We start from the raw sequence: 26,034 nt of genomic DNA on the forward strand, positions 1-26,034 counted from the left end.
TAATTATGGATAGGAGCGAAACAAGAAGTTAATGATCTGTCAAAATAATGCTCAGTGTATTTAAAATCTGTGATTTAGCCTTAAGATATTAAACAACCCACACCCCCCCCATCTTCCTAAAATACCTAAAAAAAATGGAACAATGTACTCACACTTCCTGAATATAGGCTTGTAAGACACTTAATCCAGGGCTACTGGACAATTAGCCGCAGATTAAAGGCTCATTTGTAACCCCGAATCTGATGCCGAATTATGGCTTTACAACGTGCGACTATTTTTTCCCTCTATTTTATTGTTTTAATGAAACAGAAACCCTTCCTATAAACGGTTTAGTTAATACAGTATGTACATAATGCAAGTATTAGTTCTGACACATTTAAACAACGCACCCCCAAATTAGAAAAAAAAAAAGACTCTTAGATATGCAACTTATAAAAGTCAAGCATTTAGAGGGAAATTTTTTTATATATATATATATATATATATATATATATATATATATATATATATATATATATATATATATATATATATATATATATATATATATATATATATATATATATATATATATATATATATATATATATAGCAGTGTCAAATACCTACTGAGTATACATACTGAGATACATACTTAAATAATCACATTTTTACAGTGGTATCTAATATACAACCTGTATTTGCCTTTCTTTTTTACAGATTCTGCTATGGAACTAAGTCTAACTAAGACTGCTTCCTCCTATGTTGATTTAGGTAAGTAGTAAAGTATTTTGATACATGCGTATTTATGTATTATTATATCATTTTATTATTTATTTACTATTATTTTTACAAAGATGTTGCTTATTCCCCTCTGTAAACAACAAGCATTGTGGTGGAGAGAGTATTTTTATTGCACACTGGCTTAAAAAACGTTGCTTCTACAGGAGTTGTGTGTTCTGCCTGTAGAAGTAGAGCTCAATGTTATCCTATGTGTCCATGCACATTAGGACGATTACAGGACTTTTTTTAAGCTCAAAATAGAGGCAGGGGAAAAAAACTTTTGGTTAGCGTTTCTGTTTGGAGCTCACTGGCAGAAAAAACGTAAAACTCTTCTAAACTCGTCTAAACTTTGTACACAAAAAATGCTCTATATGTTGTGTTTTATTACTCTTTATTACTTTTTTTTTTAAGCCCAGTGTTCATGGAGCCTTATTATTATTATTATTATTATTATTATTATTATTATTATTATTAGTCAAAATGTGCATATGACCTTAGAATAGTTACTACATATAATTATTACTAGCTTGTCCTGGAATTAAACACTATAAACCTGCAACAAACGAGTTGGGGAAATGGTCTACAAAAGTTATTGCTTTGTTTTTTCCTGTAAGAAAAGCAAACAATAAGCAAGGAAAATAGATGAATGCACCTATCTACAGAATCTTATATATATTCAGTCAATATACACCATTCACTTTTAGGTGCAATTTGCCTCTTTTCCTAGCTACTAACATTTAGGCAGAAATAATATTGCTGTCCTGGGCTTAGAATTATGAGACTCTACATGGCTAAAAATAGAGGAGCTTGATGCTTAAAGGGACACAAATATTTGTCACCCTATTTATTTCTATCCATACTAAAAGGGGTTATACACATACGCTGCCTGAAATTCCATCCATTTTTTTTGTAGCATTTACTTAACAAGCATGAAATGTCCAGTTTGCTGCTACTGAAAAGTCATTTTGGAGAGCTAAGAGAGTGTTTATGCTAGTGGAGGAGTAACATTATTGCTCTATTATTACTCTAACCTTAAGCCTGCTGTTGCTATACATCTAAACAATGGATTTATTCTATGGATTTCCTGACACTGTTTAGATCACAGTTGCCATTAAACTTGACCCTTAGTAGACTTTCTTTAGAATTGTGCCCCCCTTTTCAGTTTAATGGGTGGATACAGTTTAACAAATATTTATTTAAATAGCTAATGAGGTTCTAAATAGGAGGTGACCTCTCAGGATGGCTCACTTTCCATTTGGGTTTCAGTGGGTTTTATATGACTTGTCCACTAAGTGGGTTTACATAGCAGTTTGTCAGCAATGGGCCTGATTTACTAAAGTGGAGTTCACTGATGATTAGGGTGAGCAGTGTTTGCGTTCTGATGCCATCAAATTGAAGGTGGTACAACCCAACACACACATATGCACCTCCCAAAGGCCATAACTAATGGAAGATATCTGAGATACTGCTCTCTATAGAACATTATTACAAAATAGGTAAGTGTCTTTTTTTTTAAAGAATTTTTAGTACATAAAATTGCATGAATTAGAAAAATATATTATATCATTTTAAATAAAATAGTAATGTGTAATTATAAATAAATAAGTATGTATTTTCCCTCCTTTATTTAACATTATATATTTTGTTTATATAAGAAAAAAAAGCAAAGTATGCAAAGAGCGCAAACTAAATACATTTGAAAAGGGGTTTAATTTACAATGTTTTCACCCAACTTTCACCTAAGGTTCACATATTTCTACATAAGATTCAATTAGAAATTGTGTGAATCATGGGTGAAAGTTCTATGACACTTGGTTGAATGCATTTACCCCAAAATATAATTTATTTAAAAGGCCTCCATCAGGATAAACATTGTATACTAATACCTGCAGGAAGGTATTACTTGTAACAAAAATATTTAATCAATACATTTATTTATATTTTTCTTCATATTTACATGTCAGTCAGGCTGTCCAATAAAAGTAGCAACAGTTGGGACAAGCTATAACACTTCAGTGGTCATTTATTATTAACATTGTTTAAATCTTCTTTTAAAAACAATGTATCTGAAACTTCTGAAGCATATCTGGTAGTGTGATAGTTTGCCATAATGCTTGTCAGCATCACTTTTACTGGATGGCTTGGTCAGCTTGAAAAATCTATAGTAAAACATGAATACATTTATATACAACTAAAACAAAAAATAATTATTATACTGATGGTTCTAATCACTAATAATGCTAGGATAATAAAAAAATAAAAAAGGAAAACATTGCTAATAATGAGTGTATATGTAAAGCCAACAGTTTTTTTTTTTTGTTTTTGTTTTTTGTTTTGGATAGAACAGTAAGGACTGGTTGAGACCCTTGTCAGATTTGTTTGTTTTGTTTGAATCCCAGTATGAGGGGGATCACTCCAAAGCAAGGGGATATCCCCTCTTAGACAGTTGTCACCAGAACAGGTTTTCCCATTAAAAATTGCCCTTAATCTGTTTCTGTGACTCAAAAATGTTGCACTATTCATCAGTTTTTCTCTTAAAAATAAAATAAAAAACATAGCCACCTGGGCCATCAGTGAGGGTGAAGCTTCTCAGCAGCAAACGGACAGCAATAGAAACCTTATAGAAGTTATAACACTTCTACATTCTAATTAAATCTAATATATATATATATATTGTATGTTCACATACATACAATTACCACACTACAAAATGTTTTGCACTGCAGGCCTTTAATTTTGTTAGTATCTGCTGCCCTCTCTGTTTTTTTTTTCCAGTTAAACAAGGCTGTATAATTTGGGTATGCACAAATGCATGTTTGCATGCCTTCATTACCATTTACACCCATGAACAGCAAAAGCTTGACCAAGTGCAAGTCTGGGAAGCATGTGCACAAGTTTTAGAAGCAGGCATACAGTACAAGCAAGGTTGGCACATGCACAGTGATTAGTAATAAAAAAATTAAGTAAGTTGGCTAGAAGTAATTCAGGTATATCATCATATGTACCTTAGAGTGTATGATCACAAGCAGTACCCCATTCAGTATTGGCTTTGTTAGTTTTTACAGTATAGCTAGGAAAAAAACAATCATGCATTATCCCAAATACATAACATTTTGAATATTATGATAGAACACAGTTTTATTTTATGGATATAAAAGTATAAGTAGAGTAATAATACAAGTTAGCTAAAATAATTATTATAAGATGCCTATATTAAATTTTTTATAATGTGTTGTAATAATGCCATGAAAAGGTTCAATGATTTATGGTAACATAATAAAAGCATTATCATGATTTAATTTCTATGCTGTAAAAAAAAAAAAAAATGGGGTTCCAAAATCTTGCTTACCTGCTCCTGTGAAGAACAGTGATACAGAATTCTGTCAGGTCAATGGTTATGAGTGTTTGAATCATGTTAATTCACATACATTAATATCAGAAGAGCCAACAATGCATGTGCATTGCATGCAGGTGTACTTTAGTTTTGGTTATATGGAAACAGGGTAAGGATGCCCTGTTGTATACCCTCCAAGACTGATGACACAGCAAGCTTACAGCACTCAGAATCAGGCTATTCTAATTGCATATTTCAAAGCCCTAATTTGGGGTCTGAAGGATATACAGGCCGGCATACACCTAAAATGAATGTGGCTAGGATTAGACCAAGCATTCATCTTTGTCACTACGCTCTCTCCAATTTCTATAGGCTAAACATGCCCATTTGGGTAAGCTTAAAACAAATATATGAATCTAACAATCAATATATGTTTTGGAGCTAGATTAAAAAGTTAGGACAGTTACAAATTGAAGGCCCCAAAACGTGGCTCAGCCTACCTTTATTAGATATGTCCCAACTTCCACAAAACTCCAAAATATCTTACACAAACTTTCTGAAATTTGATATCTACATAGGCTTAGTCCCATCTCTCACCACCCATGTGACAATGATTGGCCCTGGTGACTGGTTGCACAGCCAGAAATTGGTTGGCCTTGCCTATTCATTCCATACTTCCAAGTACAGGTGTGTGGAGCGGCTCTGGCAGTGTTCTAAAAGAAACAAGTTAAATATATAGATGCCCTTTGGGGTTACCTTGTATGACACTCTTATCCTGCGGCGGCTTATCTGCCCCCTCGCCCCCCGCCTTTTTTTTCTCTTTCTCTTTTCACATATAATTTGAAGGGGTATAATGGGGATAGAGGAATATAAGTTTTCCTCTCCCCTCTTGAAGTTATATACATATGTGTGTATGTATGTACATGTATATATAAGTACACAGGCACAGGTATAGAACTGGGATGCACTTAGCTGAGTAATTAGGGGCAGGTGGGAGAAGAGGGGGTGGGGAGAGGGGGTGGTCGGATGGCCAGGGATCTGCATCCCTTTGGATTTTTGAACCCTCTGTTTCCGAGAGATCTCGGAAGATAAAAAGAATGCGCTAGGGGATAGATAAGAATACCCAAAGCGTATGCCTAGGATGCGGGGCCTTTCTATGTACCCGTATATATGTTTTATCATATGTTTTTATGAATATATTTATGTGAACCTGAGAAGGTTTTTGTATTTGTATAAATGTTGGAAAAGTGAATGTTTGTAACGTTTGTGAAAAAATTTTATGTGAAAAACAATAAAAATAATTTAAAAACTTAAAAGAAACAAGTTGACCTTCTGTTCATCACTACCCTTATTTGAATCATGTATCCTTAACAGAACTTCACATGGGACAGTACAAAGTAGCTAATACTAAAATAAATGAGACTGACACAAAATATATTTCATTTGTCCTGTAATGGCCATGGTGTTTATTCAAGGGGTAACCCAAATTTAACACATTCAAATTAACCAAAATCAGCTTTCAGCATAGCATAACATTTTAAACTTAACAAAATGATCCAATACCAGCTCTCCATCACCATGTCGCTTATACTGGAAGATGAACCCCCACTGAATAGCAATGTGACATTTAACATAAAAAAATAAGAGGGAGGGTGGGTGGGAGCGCAGACCGGTCCTCTTGAGGTGTCTGGCAGCTGCGTCAGAATCAGGCTTTTTATAAGCAGTCAGAGGGCACGAAGAACAGCCTGCCAAATCCCTCCAATGGCGGCTTGTTGCTGTGGGAGATTCCACCAACCAACAGTACCTGCCAAGAAAAGGGAGAGCACAGAACAGGAAAAGAGCCCTTTGCCCTGTCCCATGCAGGCCCCCGGTTAAAGCCGGGGACCAAACATTAGGTTGCAATAAACATTAAAAGGATTGAAGATTTTATTTTTTTGGTCAGGCCATCATGCGCAATCAGGTAATTTGAGCAGTCATGTTTATGTGAGATTCTGAAAAAATTATTCCAGCAATAAGGCCCTGCTTATACTTTCAACTACCTTCTAATGTCATAGCCCACCTAAATCTTTTACCAAAACAACTCTTTAATGTGCAAAGCTAACTATGACAAATAAAGCTAAAAGAATATAAATGAATACATGCTTACCCTGTGTTGTTTCTCTACTGAAATTTTGGAATCTTCTAAAACAACACATCAGTCAAAGGCATTTAGTCTAAAGCAACTTCTCACCCGGCCCACACACGCACACACATAGCTTTCAGGGCATTGAAACACATACAGATATTTTCATTCCCAAAATTACCAAAATAAGACATAATTATCATGTATTTACAGCATAAATTAAGGACCTGTATGTGCTCCTATTGTCAATCATTTTCATGGAGTTATTAGGTTTTTGTTTCAATGTGAGTAAAAAAACACAGTGCCTAATTTTGGTAGGTGGTCTGAGCAGAAGTGACTCATCTTAACTAGATTTCTAGTTTGAACTCATCCTCCAGAATACTGAAGGCTTAAACTGGAATGTCACTTAAATACATAGACTAACCTAAGGGTATGGAAACACTTGCGCCAAACTCCTTTTTAGGGGAGGGGGTAAGATAGGTATATATATATATATATATATATATATATATATATATATATATAGCATTTCAACCAAATATTTGATAAATAGGGATGGGTAGTGTTACAACTTTAATGCATTGTGGGCAAAACTGTTCTGTGATTAGTTTAGTATAGTATAATAGTTCACTGGAAAATATCCTAGTGTAACCAGCTGTTTTTAATTATTTTATTATTTTATATCATGCTTTACATTATTTACACATTTCTACATAAACAGTTACATGTCCAAAAAAAGGAAAAGTGTTAGCAATATATTGATGATATACTCTTTATTTAACAAAATTAACTCTTTATTAGGATGACAATTAGAGAACAACCTTTCCCTATACAAGAAAATATTCACTTGACTTATAAAAATTGTATGAACAAGTTGAAGGTGTGTGTGTGTGTGTGTGTGTGTGTGTGTGTGTGTGTGTCAGTAATCTTACAATACTCTGCCATGCTCTGTGCAAGTCTGCAGGCTGCTGATTTTAAAGTGTTTCCCCATCCTTTCCTGCAATTACCTCCCCTTAGTACAACAGCTGTCCTGTATCTGCAAGCCTCAGCTCATATGAAAGGATTTCATAAACCAGAGGAACTTCCATTTAGCATGGCCCCAAACTGCTTTTAAAGGCAATTGATAACAACGCCATATTTACTAGAGTCCTTATGAAGCAGTTTTACTGGGCCAAAAAAAACTTCACGTTTTAAGGAAAATACAGCAGTTAATAAAGATACAGGGTGTCTATTATAAATTATTCAGCTGTGGGGTACTCTTCAATCAGCACATGCCTTGCCAGCCCCTGAATGGTGTGGGGCAGCCAACCCAGCTATAAGAATTTGCCTGTGTATGGATTTTCTGTGTGTGTGTGTTTCAGTTCACAACAGCAATAAACTTTACAGATATATACATGATGCTTGCATTCACCTAACACATTATAATGCATACCAAGTAAAATAGCATGTTTTAAATACACTGGGAGAGAAAATGTTGGGCATTCACATTATTTACAGGATAAGTATGTAAAGTATGTCTTTAGAAAATGTGAATGTTCTATTAAATTGTGTTACTTACTGCTTGCTTGCCTGATATTTCCACAGAAATAAATTCAGTATATACAAATGTTTTTTTTTTTTTATGCCAGTGAGTGAAAACAGAATTCAACCTTTTTATATAACTTCCTAACAAAGGTGCATGCTGAAACTATTTTCAATGATAATATAAAAGTTATTCATTAATTATTGTTTTTTGGTTTTTTTTTAGCATGCACTCTTGATTAAAACATATATAATAAAAATTTATGAAATCTTTATTTCTGCAAATAACTTTTAGTTATTAGAAACTGGTCTTGTCATCAATTGGTTATTTAATGGGCTTGGTAGGTCATGGAAATGTCATTACTGCATAACTGCATATCTTTCGTGTATTAGGCAACAATGCAGGGCTTTATATGCTTGATGACATCATTACCTTAGCAGAGGGAATCTCTAGAACAATAGTAGCACTCCTTAGATACAGATAAATGGAGACAGGGACACAGACAGAATCAGAGAGAGATGATCCATTGTTGGAAATCATATAAAAGATAGATAGTGGGAGGATATTCCAAAAGGGATTCTATTTATTTATTTTTATTAAAAGTATGATGAGACACAGAGTTTGGTTTACTAATATATATCGTTGGTAAGAAACCTCCCCTGCACATGAAGGCATTCAAAGTGAACATAACTTTACTTTATCCACTTTGCTGAGCCAACATTAACTACTCCTTTAGTAATCCAATCCCTATATAAGCCACTTCTGGCAACTTCAACGTCTAGTATGTACTTCATGTGTTAATTGCCACAAGTGGCACTTTGCTGTGTGATCCACAATTAATACTGCTATGCAGTGAATTTATGAAGACATTAAGCAATGGTCCTGACAGCAATAATGGCTTAACCATAAGATATCCAATTCTTTTATTGCTCTATATTCCCATGTAGATATTCTATATACATGTATATACAGACATTTATGTATGTATACAGACCTGTATAACGATTCCTAGAAAATTACTAATAATACAAATTATATATATATATATATATATATATATATATATATATATATATATATATATATATATATATATATATATATATATATACAATTTGTAATATTATTAATTTTCATAAATGTCTGAATATATATATATATATATATATATATATATATATATATATATATATATATATATATATATATATATATTCATAGGCTCTCTCTCTCTCCTCATATATACATATACATATATATATATATATATATATATATATATATATATATATATATATATATATATATATATATATATACATACACACATATGTGTGTAAATATATCATTCATATATATATATATATATATATATATATATATATATATATATATATATATATATATATATATATCAGTGTGCTGGTGAGTAACTGTTTATGTACCTTCAGTGGCCGCACGTGTGTTCCAAAGCCCGTGTAGCCATTGAGAATCCTCTGAGTGTGCAGATACTTTCTATTATTGTTTGAAGAGAATAGGATAATCAATGCCATAACTAAACAGAACACAAATCCTTTCTACAGCCAGCATAAAAAAAATGAAAAGGAAGCGCAAAGGGGATTGGAAATTGTAAACAACAATGTACACATTCAAGAATAAAGATTAGCAGCAATGTGCCTATATTGTGCAAATATCATGCGGCCGACTTCTAATGAAAACCAGGGCGACCCATTATTAGTAACAGTTGCACTGTGGATTCTTCTGGTTAGTATTGGGGTTTTTATATGACAAACAACAAATGATGGAGAATTAACACATTTACAAATACAAATGGTAAAACAATACCTGATCTCTATTCACGGTTTACAGTATTTACAGTACTGTGTCCTATGAGCTAAAATAATAACAATTTAAACAAAATAAAATAATTAAACAAAATGCAATAATATCAAACACAACAATGATTTCAAAAATCCATGCTTTCTATTGCATAACCCCAAAAATGTATTTTGGGCGGAAAAGGTAAAACAACGTAAAAAAATGTAGCCATGTTAGTTAAATTAGGTACCAAAGGGGTTTGAGAGTTATTTTTGTTTTAATAACAGCCCAAAAAGCACCCACAAATCATTCTCATGCCCCCAGGGCTTAACAAAAAACGCCAGTTCCATTGGCAGAAAAAAATGTCTGGGCGTTTGAAGAGAAGAAAAAAAATGGTGAAAATAGGGCCTATGCTAGATATGGTCTGTGTGAGCAATTGGCTATAGAAGCCAAATCTTTTCGCCGTACTAGGCATTCTAAACCCTAACATAATAGTATATATATATATATATATATATATATATATATATATATATATATATATATATATATATATATATATATATATATATATATATATATATATATATATATATATATATATATATATATATATATATATATATTTCTCTGTCTGTACCTTTTTTATGCAAAGTACAGAGACGGAGAGAAAACATTTTCCTCTCAATAGTCCATTTTTATGCAAATTGTAATGATACAATTTAATTTTTAATTTGACATTTTACCGTTACCCAAAAAATAAAAATAGCAACTCAAAAAATGATAAAGATTTTTTTAGCCACGTACCCATTCATCATAAATGCTCTGTGTTTGCACGACTATCGTGTTGTTTTTAAATATACTAATAAGAAAATACAATGTATTCAGACGTAAATAACAAAGCAGACTCCTATACGGGTGCTACAAGACAGGTATCCTGGAATAAAAGATGTAATTTCCTTAAAAAAAGGGGGGGGGGCTTTTGACCAGCTCAGTGAGCATTTGTTTACATTAAATACTAATTCAGGTTTGGCAATTGTCGATTTTTATTTTACTTTATATAACATGCGAATTTCCTTTGATCTTACCTAGATGTGCCCCAAACTGGAAATATACATCCTCCTTCTAGTAAAACACCCCAGTACATTGAAGTCAGGGCTACTTTCTCTATACAGTCATAGGTATTGATTTATAATTTACGAGGATGATTATAGTATTAAGTCTTGTGCAGTGCATCACTTTTAGGAATCACGTTTTATACATAATTAATCTTAATGTACAATTTATAGAAAAGTTGTGAAATGCTTTTTACATGATTTCAATGAAACACAAGCAGTGAAAGATGTCAGGAGCTCTCTTCCTCCCCCTAGCGACCAAGTTCTTTGTTGCACTCAGTATGTCTAAAAATAATGACATTAACCAGTCCTGTGCTGGTTGATTAAAATCGAAACCCTCCAGCATACAATCTGACAATAAACAGACGATCAGTAATCAGGAATAGCTAATGCAGTTTAGTTAATACGTGTAACTAATTTTCCAGTCTGATCTACACATGATTTTCCAAATCATTTAAGATTACCACTCCAGCTTATCTATTTCTATTCACACCTTTGTTGTTACTGCAGTGTTATCAGATGCAATCGACATACATTGTGGGTTTATCCCAAATCCATAGGCACTATCTGATTTTTATTTTCCCTGTGGCATTAAGAGGATTTGCCTAATTGATTTGAGACTATCCCCACGTTTCACAAATTTCGTATAGCTCTAGGGAGTCGCCTTCTCAGCAGACCATTTACAGAGATTACTTGGGAGCTAATACAAAGCTAATACAAGGTTGCCTGCAGCCATAGGCATAGGTTAGGCAGCTCCCTCCAGCACTCTACTAGTTAAACCATATTGTATTCCTCTGCCATGATCAGAAATATCCAGGCTGTGCTTGTTCATTAGAAGCTCCTGCTTTAGGTATGGGGCTACAATGTTAGTTTTATTTTGTCAATGTAAAGAAAAGGAAGATTTTTTTTGTCTCAAGGTCCCATCAGAATGGAACACTAGACAACGTCTGAGCAAACACTTGTAATCTTATCACCTTTTCTTATCAAGCCTGCTTACAGACTGCACAACCCCAGTGCTCTCTACCTGTTTGCCTTACTATTCAATAGACCTAACCTGTTGTGCTTTGTCTTGCATGATGTGGCAAGCTCCTAATATAGACTGAGCCTTCTTGTGTGCTTTCTGACCAGCAGTGTGTAGGTGGAAACTCAGCGACCTTGTAGAAGCCATCTGTAAAAACACTTATTTTTTGTCTTTGCAGCTTATCTTTTCTACTTTCTATGCAATGGGGTTCGTGTTTTACATTTTACATGCCATAGGAATGATACATAAAAAAATCGGAATTGGCAAGCATGGGTTCAATTTATGCACCCAAAAACACCCCAAAATATTATACATGGGATGGGCACACAAGTTAAAATGTTGAGGGTCTGGTATAGACCCCTTTGGATCAAATCTAAGTCTAATATAATCTACTTAGCTGAACAAAAATGGATTGGTCAAAAACTGTAATACAGTTTTGTAAAATTGTATAATTTATCTACTTTTGAATCCACTTATTTAAAATGTTGTCATCATAATATTAAAATATTATGACATAATAAATTAATTGAAAAGTAGATAAATTATAACATTTTACCAAACTGTATAATATGTATTCTTATCTCTTTGGAGACCTAGGGTACTTAGTAGAAGACCTGGGGCACATGCCCTGGGTGCCAATGTCCAGCAGTGGCCCCAGGGGCACCTTAGGTTACACATACACAATTATGAGGGGCTGGTAGGATACCATGATGACCACTTTGGATCAAATCTAAGATTAATATAAACTTTTTAGGAATTGGTCGAGCAATGTCACATTACCATGACAAAAAAAAAAATATTATATGGATTGAAACACAGATAAATTATACAATTTGCCAACACTGTAAAATGTACGAATTGTTACATATTTCAATGGGGCACTCACTTAAAGACCTGGGGCACATGTTCTGGGTGTCAGGGGCTATCAGTGGCTACAGCAGGGTGTTTCTGGTATTCTAATAAACCAGGGGCATCTCTAGGCACATAGATTAAATATGTTAAATGGCTGCTATAGGATACCATGATGAACACTTTGGATCAAATTTTAGACGAATATAATCTTTTTAATTGAACAAAAAGAAATTGGTCAAAAAACTGAAATGTTATGTCACAATATGATAATAAAAGAAAAAATAATCCTAGATGTATTGAAAAGTAGATACATTATACAATGTTCCACAACTGTAACATGTGTACAATGTTTCAATACCTTAAAGGAGACCTGGGCCACTCAGTAGAAGACCTTGGGTACATGTCCTGGGTGCCAGGGTCTAGCAGAGCCCTCAGGAGAGGGCATTTCTAAGATCCTAGTAGAACAGGCACACATCTGGGCACACAGGTTAAAATGCTGAGGGGCTGATAGGATGCCATTAACTCTTTGAATTAAATCTAAGAATAATATTTTATTTTAGAGTGGCTGTAAACTCTCTCTAAAAAAAAGGCATTATGAGCTAGTATGAGTACTAGCTCATTATGAAATACTTACCTTAGAACAATGCTTTTGCAGCCGTCCCGTACACAGCTGTGACTGGCGACAATTTTTCCCTGGAGTTATTTCCGGCTTCACAGACTTTGGCGCTGTGATTAACCAGAGCCGCAATGACGTCACTCCTGCACATGCTTGTGGGAGGCCGCCGGTCGTGGCACAGCTACTGAAGAAATGGCATGAGCGAGATGTTTCTTCTGTGCGAATGTGCCGATGACATTGACACATGCGGATACAGTAAATATCCACTATACATGCAAGTTTCAAAGTACCTACAGGTAAGCCTTATTATAGGCTAACCTGTAGGTAAAAGTGGTAGTACATGGGTTTTACTTCCTCTTTGTTTCCCTGCAAAGGTAAAGCATAATGGGCTACTATGCATCGCATAGTAGCCCATTATGTGTCACTTACCTGAAACCATAGCATACTCGCTGTTTCTAAAGGTTTCTAAAGTGTGCATGCGCCATAGACAGGGCCGCTGATAGGGGGGACCACCAGCCCTCCTGTAGGGAGCCCAGGCACACAGAGGGACCCGAACAGCAGGAGGAATCAGTGTGGTTGGGCAGAGGGGCAATTACAGAAAGATGCCCTATGCTGCTCTCTGCAGCAGCTGAAAGGGAGAGACACAGGGCATAATTTCTTTAATTAATACCCCTCCCTGGTCTGCCCACTTCTGATCCCCCATGTGCCCCCTCTGTCACTGTGCCAAGCCCCCTCCCGTGGCACTGCCGGCTTCCCTGTCCTGTAAAAAAAAATTAACAGTGTAATAAATAATTTTTAAATAAATAATTATTATTTTTTAATAAAAATGTAAAACATTATTTAAAAAGGGCTGGTTCACACAGGTTCTTTGTTAGGTTTGTATTAGCTAATAATTATTTTGGTGTATTTTTAGTGAAAATAATGTTTTGAAATATTGGGATGGGGGCATCTGCCAGGTAGGCTGTACAGGCCCCAAAATTTCTAACAGCAGCCCTGGCTGTAGACATCAGCACCTGTCTTATTTGTAAATATATCCTATACCGTGGAGGTTTGGGAGACCTTCCGAGCACCTACAGGTAACCCTGTAGGTAAAAGTGGTTGTAACAGGTTTACAACCACTTTAACTGAACAAAAAGGAATTGGTCAAAAAATGAAATGCCACATTATGATGGCAGAATAAATATTAGATGGCCTGAAAAGTACATTAATGATATAGTGTTCTAAAACTGTATAATGTATAGAATATATCATCTCTGTATCTCAAAGGGAGACTCTGGATATGCTGGGACACATACTGAGGGTTCCAGGGTCTAGCATAACCCCTAGGACTTGCTCATAGCAACCAGTCAGGTTTTATATTCTAAATTAAATACATTGTATTGGAAGCCATAAACAACACCAGGTTCTGAAAGCTGCATTCTTCTTAATTTACCTATTTTTTCTCATCAGATATAAAATACCCACTGTATATACATTAGGGATTGAAATAAGTATTTACAGATTACTTTTTTTTTTATAAATAACTGGACTTCGGGTCCTATTATACAGGGCTGTGCATTTATAAATCAGAAGCCAGATTTTGATATTTCTAATCTGTAAACAATGAACTGCTGATAATGTCATGACATCTGCAGGCCTAGCATTCTGTGAGCCACCAGTGATTGTAAGCTATACATCCAAACATGCTCTGTGATACAGGCCTGCTGAGATTTGTAAAAAAACAGGCCTGTGTTGGGGCAGAGAGAATATGATGTTGGGATACAGTGCTATGTTGAGCTGTAACACCCAGCAATGAGTGAGGATCCAAATTCCATTTCCCCTCATACATTAGGGGAACAAAAGCTTTTCAGTGATTGGTTGCTGTAGGGTAGTGATCATAGGATTACCATAAAAGGTTCCAAAACAAAAGTGGGGCAAATACATCACAGTGAAACCTTCAAAATTTGCACCAGGACTGGAATATGAATATAATGGTGTGGGATCTAGTAAATGTGTGAAGGGGGTGTAAAGAAATGCTATTAATGATAATGCAGATAAGTATGACACATGATTTGCCCCAACCATTCTACCAGGTGAGAAATACTAATACGATATAGGCGGATTCCACACTATACAGAGGTGCAAAGGTTCAGAAAGCCAAGCACTTATCCCTTCCTAACCCATGACAGGTCAGCTCTGTTATTGACCTGCCAGTCCTGTTTAGCAGATCAACAAATGACAAGCTCCTTGAGGATTAAAGGTCAGGGTGATCACTTTGTTTACTGGCTGTAAAAATAATAGATATTCTCTGAGAATACGACCCAATGTTGGGCAAGTTCCAAAACTTAGTAATACATGGGTAACATAAGACAGACATGAATATTTGGAATTAATACCAATTCACTATATATATATAAATATAAATATATACATATATATATATATATATATATATATATATATATATATATATATATATATATATATATATATATATATATATATATATATATATATATATATATATATATGATATAGAGAGAGAGAGAGCAAGAGAGATTTATTTCTCTCTCTTTCTTTCTCTCTCATTCTTTCTTTCTCTCTCTTTTTCTCTCATTCTTTCTCTCTCTCTCTCTCTCTCTCTCTCTCTCTCTCTTTCTCTCTCTCTCTCTCATTCTTTTTCTTTCTCTCCTTCTTTCTCTCTCTTTCTTTTTCTCTCTTTCTCTCTTTTTCTCTCTTTTTCTTTCTCTTCTCTCTCTCTTTCTTTCTTTCTTTCTTTCTTTCTTTCTTTCTTTCTTTCTTTCTTTCTTTCTTTCTTTCTTTCTTTCTTTCTCCCCCTCTCTCTCTTTCTTTCTCCCTCTCTCCCTCTGTGTTGAATTATCTGTAGCAAACTGCATAAACTGATTTTATCATTGCCTTAAACAGTGCTTACATTGCGTGAAAGATAGTATCGTACGATTGCATTGCATGAAATCGATAGTCACATGTATACTGCAGTAGATACACTCTACAGACATTTTATATGACATACACTATGCATAAGTGTTCCTAAGCAAATTGACCATTTTATTGTGAAAGCAGGCATCTTTCTCTCTCTCCCTCTGTGTTCTATTTTCATTTTTTTTTAATGATTCTGTTACCCGCCAGCTTCATTTTTAGCTTGTTTAATTTACAATCCAGAAATACAGCTTTTGTGCAATAACACGTAAAAGGCAAATGTGTTCATTTTTTTTCTTCTTCTGAAAAGCTATTTTCTGTGCAGTGTAGGACTCCCCTGTAAACAAAAGCGACTGAGCCTATTCACATCTGCCGTGAATTCTTGAATGGTATGAAGGTATATATTTGCTTAAGAGTTCTGTGCGAGTCTATCAATATTTGTAGTGAGACAAAAGTATTCAGAGGTATACAAAACGAAATAAATCAACCCAGTGGTAAAGTTCAAGGCACATTATAACAATAAAAAAAAATAATAGAAGCATGCAAAAAATGTTTTAAAAAATACAATATTCACAAAAAAAAAACATGACTCTGTAGTTATGTATTGAAATTGTGTTTTTTTTTTGTCCTCCTAGAAAGTAGAGGATTGTGGGAATTTTACCAGGGTTAGGGTCTCTTTAAGAAAGAGGTTGCCTGTAAACCTGGGATGCCTTAGAGAGCAGTTACAAGATTCTATGGGGAGTTAGCAGGCTGCTCTTTTGCTAGACTGTAGGCTGGGTTCAGTGCTGCACAGAGTCATTTATTAGCAAAGACAGGGAGGTAGTCACCTCTGCTGGGCGGGGCTCCAGTCTACTGCAGGCATTTCAACTAGGGCAGGTCTCTTTAATCTCTTTAGCTAAAAACTATCAAGCTAGCAACTTGCACTATAGCTATCTAATGTATTTCTGCTTTGGAAACTGCCTAACTTGTACTGCCTGAGAGGAAGGAGATCTGAAGGCGACCCTCCAAAGACTGTTCTTTTTTTATATTATTGTATGGGCCACCACCTTTTGCAAAGGAAAGAAACTGGATTTGACTTGGGTTGTGTAGGATCTTGTGGAATACCCGTTTCATGAGCAGTATTGTCATGGATTCTTTTAAAGGGGGGATGAATCTGGAGAGATTGCCTGAAAGTTTAAGACCCCAGCCTTCTCACGACATGACGTCCACCTACCATTTGCAAAGATCATCAGAAACTAGAGATCCAATTGAGAATTCAGCCAGTGAATCATCCGATACTGAACTTCCAGGTAATAAGACTCAGACATTGTATGAATGTGAAAGCTTTTCAATGATCTGCTATGCTGTTTTCAGAAAGAAATGCATGAGAAAGAAAAAAAAGGAGATATTGAGATCCAGCTATAAGCGATCTTAACTAATATTAATACTACAGAATAGCAAAAATCGTCTTTGTGTGTCTCAGTTTAAGCTGTGTCCAGATTTTTAAATTGCACATCTATATATATATATATATATATATATATATATATATATATATATATATATATATATATATATATATATATATATATTGTAATAAAACCACATATACATTCTACCGTACGGTATATTAGAGTTAAAAATTCAAACACATGTGATTGGCCTTATATTATTAGAAGAGTTTTCACACAGCTAAGAAGCCCTGTTCTTTTTATGAAAAGTTATACAGTGCTCACAATTCTAAAAATAGCATTTTTTTGTATTTCTTTATTTTGATATATTTTTTTTGTTTTTGTTTTTTATGCATGTGTGTCTGTTTATAGCTCTGTGAAAAGATCAGTCTGGAACTCCCAAAGTAGTTTGTTTTTTTGGAGTGTTTAATCTCAAAGATGTCATGTTTATGGGGTTTTTTATAGCAAAAGAAAATAAATATTTTGTATTCGCAGTGCAAGAGTACATTTGAGGGGAAATACGTCAACATCTGCTGCCGTGGATTATCTGAGGACAGGCCTAGTTACTTTCTAGGCAGGAGCTGGGAGAATTTTTATGCTGACCCCTTGGAAAATATCAGTATTTTACTTGGGATAGTATTGAACTTTATCTTTCATTCCAGCCAAACACCCCTCCCACCAAGAAAAGTATATATGTATATATATATATATATATATATATATATATATATATATATATATATATATATATATATATATATATATATATATATATATATATCTATATATATATAGATATATAGATATATATAGATATATATATCTATATCTATCTATCTATCTATCTATCTATCTATCTATCTATCTATATATATATATATATATATATATATATATATATATATGTATATATATACACATATTTATTTATTGCTAGCGACAGTCAAAACAACAACGGTTTTAATACTTTGTATAGATCATCCATAACATAATTACTACCAAAATGAGCACAATTAAAAAAAAAAAAATTCTTGAGCTACTATCAAGTTTACATAACATAAGTCGATGGGTAAAGAACATTTTTTTTTCTTTCACCAACACGTAAAGATTAGACAGGTCAGCTTAGGTAACCTCAACAGAAATATCAAGAAACTCCCACAGGGGTTTTTCTCTCTGTGGCCTATTGAAAGCAGCTACTGAAAGGGGCCTGTAACATAAGTAGCACCAATATTTGTTCCTCAAAGCTCACATTTATGAAACTAGTGAGGAGGGTGAACGCTGCAAAGATTATTGATTTCTTTCTGCTTTCTCTGGGTTACATTGTTAATTCCTGCACATATTTTAATAAATGTATAAAATCAGAGCTCTTGTTTTTTTAGGTGATTATTATTACTTATAATAATATTATGACCTGCTATACTCTGCCTCTTATTTTTGGTTTTATTCTTTTTACACCAGTCTCTATTTCATTAAATCGTTTTTATACATGTAATATTATTATTTTATTATAATAATATTATAAATATATTTTTCATATATAAATCAATAATAATTTTTCATTATAAAGTATTTTATTTAATTGTTGTTGTTTTTTCTTCTATATTTGTAATATTATTATGGCCTGATAGTCTACCTATTGTTTTAGTTCTTTTCTTTTTACACGTGAATCTCTGGAAGCCAATAGCTAACCTTTTTCATTAAATTGTCCTTTTTTTATATCTAAAAGAAGTTTATGAATGGGACTTGACACGATAATGTATAGTGCCATACTGCTGTAGGGTCCATGGTTTGACATAAGCTGTGTAGATGACTGATTCATTAGGCTAACCTATGTAATGTTGCCGTGGAGAAACAAATGTATTTATGAATAGATGTATGCAGTATGCTAAGGTCTCTAGACTTCACAGATCAGATCTGGAAAAAACATACAGGGTTTAATTATGAAAGATGGAGCAGACTTGGGGAGGGGGCTACGGAAAGTAACTTATCAAGTTACATCTAAATTAAATGAAACAAGGAAACAGGTTTCAGAAATCGTTCTTTCTGGCTGAATAAGAAAATATAATAAGAAGAAAACATGTTACTGGTTGTTCAGAGCATCCAGACTGCTTTAGGTTCAGGTGCAATCTGGGTAGCTGCTAGGAGGCCTTTTAAATGAATTCAGAACCAATGGTTTTCAGAACTGCTAGTAAGTAATCACTCATCCTTCAGACTTTAAATAGCTTATTGTTAAAAGCCAGAAAGCTGGTGACTTTAGTGATTGGATGATGACACTGATGTGGGTCTATGGTCTCTCCACAGAGAAGGATAGAGGTGGGGAACCAAAAAATGAGGACGGCAATGTAGAGGACCCCTCCAAGAAGAAGAAGCAGCGGAGACAAAGGACTCACTTCACCAGCCAGCAGCTGCAAGAGCTGGAGGCCACTTTCCAGAGGAACCGCTACCCTGACATGAGCATGAGAGAGGAGATAGCAGTCTGGACCAATCTGACAGAGGCCAGAGTGAGGGTAAGGCCAGCACAATCTCTACTGTACCGGGCAGCCCAACAATCACAAGCTCGCACACTGGGTGGACCTGCAATGGAAAATCCACAACTGGGAAATCTGATCCATTTCCTTTACAAACTGCACACAGCTCACTTTCAAAGCCAAGTTCAATTTGTATTAGTGCTCTATTTCTGATCGGAGGCTTTGCCAAGTCATATGATAGTTTCATGAGCAATCCAATTAATCATCCCTAGCATGGGGCACAGATTAATACATCGGTTAATTTGAAAAGGTGCAATCTAATATGACTCCCACCACTAAGGTGACAGTCAGGGTTCAAGTGCACAAAGTTTAGGTGCTGAAATCACAAACAAGCAAAATATGTTATTATTGTTGTTGCTATATATATACATACATACAGCAACAACAATATAGGTAGTATACTGTAATATATATATATATATATATATATATATATATATATATATATATATATATATATATATATATATATATATATATATATATATATATATATATATATATATATATATATATATATATATATATACATACATATAGGTAGTATGCTGTACTGTATTAAGCCTCCATGCACACTGGCATAAAAACGTTGCTTCTACAGGAGTTTTGTGTTCTGCCTGTAGAAGCAACTCAATGTTATCCTATATGTCCATATACATTAGGACGTTAAGAGGCATATTTTGAGTACAACATTTAGAGGCCGGAAAAGACCCCTTCTCATTCTAGTTTCTGATTGGAGCTCGAAAAAACATAAAACTCTCCTAAACTCTTCTAAACTTTGTACAAAAAATGCTCTATATGGACGTTTTTTACTCCAAATAGAACAGACGTTTTTTTTTTTTATTTTAAGCCCAGGGTGCATGAAGCCTACTACCTATCTATCTATCTATCTATCTATCTATCTATCTATCTATCTATCTATCTATATAAAGGTAGATACATAGGTAGATAATAAGATAGATGCATAGATAGATATATTGTTATTATTATTATTATTATTATTATTATTATTATTAGTAGTAGTAGTAGTAGTAGTAGTAGTAGTAGTAGTAGTAGTAGTAGTAGTATGTGCCTGTGTAATTCTATAAAGGAATGCAGCAGGCGTTTTTTATGCACACACACATAAATAGATTAAAATGATAAATCATTAATATGCCTACCATTTAAAAAAGGATTTTTTTGCTAACAGGAAAACTCTAAGCTCCATGCACACTGGCTTAAAAACGCTGCTTCTACAGGAGTTATGCCTGTAGAAGCAGCAGCTCAATGTTATCCTATGTGTCTGTGCACATTAGGACATTAAGAGGCATATTTTAACTTTGTAGGTAGGAAAAAAAACCTTCTGGTTCAAGTTTCGGATTGGAGCTTGGAGACAAAAAAAAAACTATATAAACTCTTCTAAACTCGTCTAAACTTTGTACAAAAAATGCTCTATATGAGCGTTCTTTACTCCCAACAGACTTTTTTTAAGCCCAGTGTTCATGGAGCCTAACTGAAGTATAAAAACATTTTGCCTATACTACTAAATTAAATTGAAATGATTATCAACACCCCCGTTCGTATACATTTTATAATAATGTAATTTTATTCTATAAAGTTTTCCTTTGCATTAAAGACATAACTGTGTGCTGGCTTTCCATGACACAATGCCGATTTTCTGTCGGTTACCCCTCCCTTGGTGGCACTGTACATTTCATATTTTTCCTATGTGTACAGCTTTGTCTATGTAATAAGAGGTGGATGGATCCAACTCCTTACACCCCTTATTTTCGTTGACTTGTTTTTAGTTTAAGTTGTTTCATTTTGCACAGAGACACATTAAAATAGTAGTGCCCCCAAACAAAGACCAGATGGAAAGTAAAACCCAGAACTGAACCTCAAGGCAAACTGAGATTGAAAGGTTCATTTCATATGGCCCCTAATAAAAGATTGAAGAAACGGAAATGATTTGCATGTAAAAAAATAATAGTTAAAAGTAGCTGCAAAAGGTCAATAAGATTGAATTTTTAGACGTCCTAAATATAAAGCAGCCTGTTATATGTAAAGGATTCTAACTGAAAATGACCCCACCTCCACCCCCCCAAAAAAGAAGAAAACAACTCATCTTAATTTAGATTTGGAAGATAGACTTGTGTATGGTAGCAGCAAACTGTGTAATGTTGTATAAAGGCATTGAATGAGCGCACTGTTAGCCAATAGACTTCCCACCCCCTGAGTGCTTTTATACAGCAGAATTTTCAGAAGGCATTAGGCATAGTGGAAAGTTCGATATGAAGAGAAGTTTTAAGGGGCCTAAAGTCTTCTCTATGTTGGAGTTAGGTCCTACTTAAACTAGTCACAAAAAAAATCTTACAAGGAAGCATTGCACTTATATGAAAAGATTTTGATCCCAAAACTGGAAAAAAGGTTTTAACTCTTGTGATCAGTGGAGATGATATACTAAGGAGTAGAAGGGTAGAAGTGAACGTTTGCTTGCAAATTGTGTGTTCATTTTGAAAAGTGAATGTTAGTAAATAAAATGAACCTGTGCTCTCGCTGAATATCCAATCGTGCAGGGTACATAAAAAATAAAATAAAAAATTATGATTGGATCGAAGTGAAAACAATCACTAAGCTCAGAAAACACTCAGTTCGTTCTCTCTATTCTTAAATTAGCTTGGGACTTCAGGCTCCATGTACACTGGCTTAAAAAACGTTGCTTCTACCTGTAGAAGCAACTCAATGTTATCCTATGTGTCCAAGCACATTAGGACGATTACAGGAATATTTTAACCTCTTTAAAAAAAAAAAAACTTCTGGTTCACGTTTCTGATTGGAGCTACTGGCAGAAAAACTTAAAACTCATTTAAACTCGTCTAGACTTTGTACAAAAAACGCTATACTGTATAAGAGAACATACGTTTTTTTAAGACCAGTGTGCAGAATAAAATCTGCCCTTTTCTATCCATCAGTGGGGTTGATTTACTAAGTGGAGTGTGCAAAATCGGGTGCAGCTCAGCTTAGAAACCAACAAGCTGAAGTTAGAAGCTGATTGGCTACCATGCTCAGCTGCACCAGAGTTTGCACTCCCTAGTTTTAGTAAATCTACCCCATTGAGAAGAAATGCTGTAATATATATATATATATATATATATATATATATATATATGTGTGTGTGTGTGTGTGTATTTTTTAGTACTGACACAACTACTTTTGTTGTCTCCATTCTCCTAATCCTGAGCTCATTTGTAGACACATTGATGGGGATAACTAGAGGGCAGTATTATTATTTTTCTAATACCCATTGCTGAAGAAATCTCTATTTTCTCAGGAGATGATAGGTAGTTTCAATAGTTATATGTGGTTCAAAAGTGGTAACATGTCTCAATATATTATATAACAAAAAGTTATTAAATAAAATAAATAATACAATTAGATTATCTTTTAGCATTCGGTCGGTGTGCACTGATCGCTAGCTATTTGTAGCTGTAATTTGCGATGCTATAAATAATAAACAGATCATTTAATAACAGAGCCGCCTTTTTGTTCCATGGCGTACAATAAATATAGCGATGCCTTTCATCCCTGATAGATATTGCTGTGGCAGGTAGCTGGATAGAGACATAGCTCAGGTACACAATATGCAAAGAGCCTGCCGCTATCATGTAAATCCTCCCTAGCTGTAGAATGAAGCAGCTTTGACTGTTGATGCGATAAAAGAGAACTGAAAACGCCTGGCTCTGTTTTGTGTATGTACAAACATGCACGCAAATGATCTGCATTGTTTTTTTTAAATTCTATTATATATCATTTTTGAAACCTGAAACATGATACTTAGAATAATAGTGTATGTTGTAAGGTACCTGGTGCTTGCTCTAAACTCTGTAAGCATTTACACATGGGGAGGTTATACTGCAAGCAAGAACATCGTCTTATCTCCTTCATGGCTGTAAAATAGCAATTTAGACTAGTGAAAAGCTTTGCCCTGCTATGCTGTGACCACTCTGTAACCATTGATTAACCATTGAATAGATGCAATGTTCTGTCTGCAAGAAACCCTTCATTACAGCCATCATAATAATGCAGAATAACAAATTGGCACAGATACATTCACATTGGCCTATTTATTTATTTATTGCCTATATTCTAATTTGGGGACCTGTATGCGAATTTCTAGCGGTGTACTTCAAGTCCTATAGACATTTTTATCTTTATTTTTATTTTTTTATTCATTTTAGAAACTGGTTTACATTTTGCACTTTCATCCTTGTGAAACTCGTATTTCATTTAAAATTCTGTGATAGCACCGAAAAGTTCCCCAGCTGTCCCTTAGTATTACCGGTCTAGATTGCTCTTTTCTTATCTGGCCTTTTTTCTAAGATAAAGGAGACATGCACTAAAGCTATACAATTTTCTTTGGAATTTTTCCTTTGGATTTACCAAAACCATATAATATGAGGTCAAACCTAAATACTTTCAATTTGTTTGCAATCAGACAGGACCTTGCACTACATAGTTGAAGGTAAAATCTAAAAGGAAAACAAACAACAAAAGTTGTATGGTGGTGTGTATCCAGCTTTAGTCTATGGGGAGAAATCCCACTTTCATAATAAAGGTAGAGGCAAGGCAGAGATGATTAGAGTAAGTAACGATAGATAGATAGATAGATAGATAGATAGATAGATAGATAGATAGATAGATAGATAGATAGATAGATAGATAGATAGATAGATAGATAGATAGATAGACAAACAGATAGATAGATAGACAGACAGACAGACAGACAGACAGACAGACAGACAGACAGATAGATAGATAGATAGATAGATAGATAGATAGATAGATAGATAGATAGATAGATAGATAGATAGATAGATAAATAGATAGACAGACATATAGATAGATAGATAGATAGATAGATAGATAGACAGACAGACAGACAGACAGACAGACAGACAGACAGACAGATAGATAGATAGATAGATAGATAGATAGATAGATAGATAGATAGACAGACAGACAGACAGACAGACAGATAGATAGATAGATAGATAGATAGATAGATAGATAGATAGATAGATAGAAAAATAGATAGATAGATAGATAGATAGATAGATAGATAGATAGATAGATAGATAGATAGATAGATAGATAGATAGAAAAATAGATAGATAGATAGATAGATAGATAGATAGATAGATAGATAGATAGATAGATAGATAGATAGATAGATAGATATCAGCGGTTTCATTTCTTTAATTTCCTGCCACGATAATGTCATAACAATTCAAGACCAAAGCAGTGTACTGTAAAATATATATTTGTGCGTAAAAATAACAATTGTATCTAAATTTTGGAACAAAAACTAAAATGCATTAATTACAATGTAATTCTAGAAAAAAATCAAATGCTTGCAAACAGATTAATATATATATATTAATATATATTATATAAAAGATTAATATATATATATATAAAACTAGAATGTTGCTACTATATATAGTTGCTGTGAGTAGCAGTAACATCAACCTAGGTGCATAATATTAATAATAATAACAATAACATTAAAAATAACAATTATAGAAATAATAATAATATAATTAGAACGTGCAGAGTGAAAAAAAGCTGACACTCTTCCATGTTCCATTCTCTTTTCCAATTTGAAACACTTGATTGTTTTATTTTAGAGAAGAAGGAAAGCAAATTATCTGCACACAATTGGTCAAAATAACATGCCTCAGCAAAGTATTTAATCTAAGGCAATTCCACATTATCAATGCAAAACTGTTTTTCTAATTATGATTCCTCAAGGGTTTACTTGCTTTCATTTAGGCTAGAAACAGCGACCAACGAGCCTGTCTGGTGTGTTTCTACAGCAAATAGCATTTTAATTAGGAGAGCTTTCTGTCAAGTCGTTATTTGTACCGTGCGTGTTGTGTGTACCTGTAAAGGAACTGAATGGCAATGAGTTATATTAAAACAAAATCCAAGGCGCTTTGCGTGTTCACAGAGCAGAGTC

General features: G+C 34.1%; 1 protein-coding gene across 2 annotated transcripts in view; it reads left to right on the forward strand.

Moving 5' to 3' along the window:
• Nucleotides 1-26,034, forward strand: part of PITX1 (paired like homeodomain 1) — a 35,457-nt gene that overhangs the window by 3,517 nt on the left and 5,906 nt on the right. The window contains exons 2-4 of one of the 2 annotated variants that reach the window (XM_040344752.1): nucleotides 700-753; nucleotides 17,221-17,367; nucleotides 19,810-20,015. In XM_040344752.1, the coding sequence (XP_040200686.1) occupies nucleotides 708-753; nucleotides 17,221-17,367; nucleotides 19,810-20,015 (399 nt within the window). In that variant the 5' untranslated portion in view covers nucleotides 700-707. The remainder of the gene's footprint in view (nucleotides 1-699; nucleotides 754-17,220; nucleotides 17,368-19,809; nucleotides 20,016-26,034) is intronic. The other variant, XM_040344753.1, reaches the window with a different exon arrangement.

This window comes from Rana temporaria, chromosome 3 (assembly GCF_905171775.1).
Source record: "Rana temporaria chromosome 3, aRanTem1.1, whole genome shotgun sequence".
Lineage (NCBI taxonomy): Eukaryota > Metazoa > Chordata > Amphibia > Anura > Ranidae > Rana > Rana temporaria.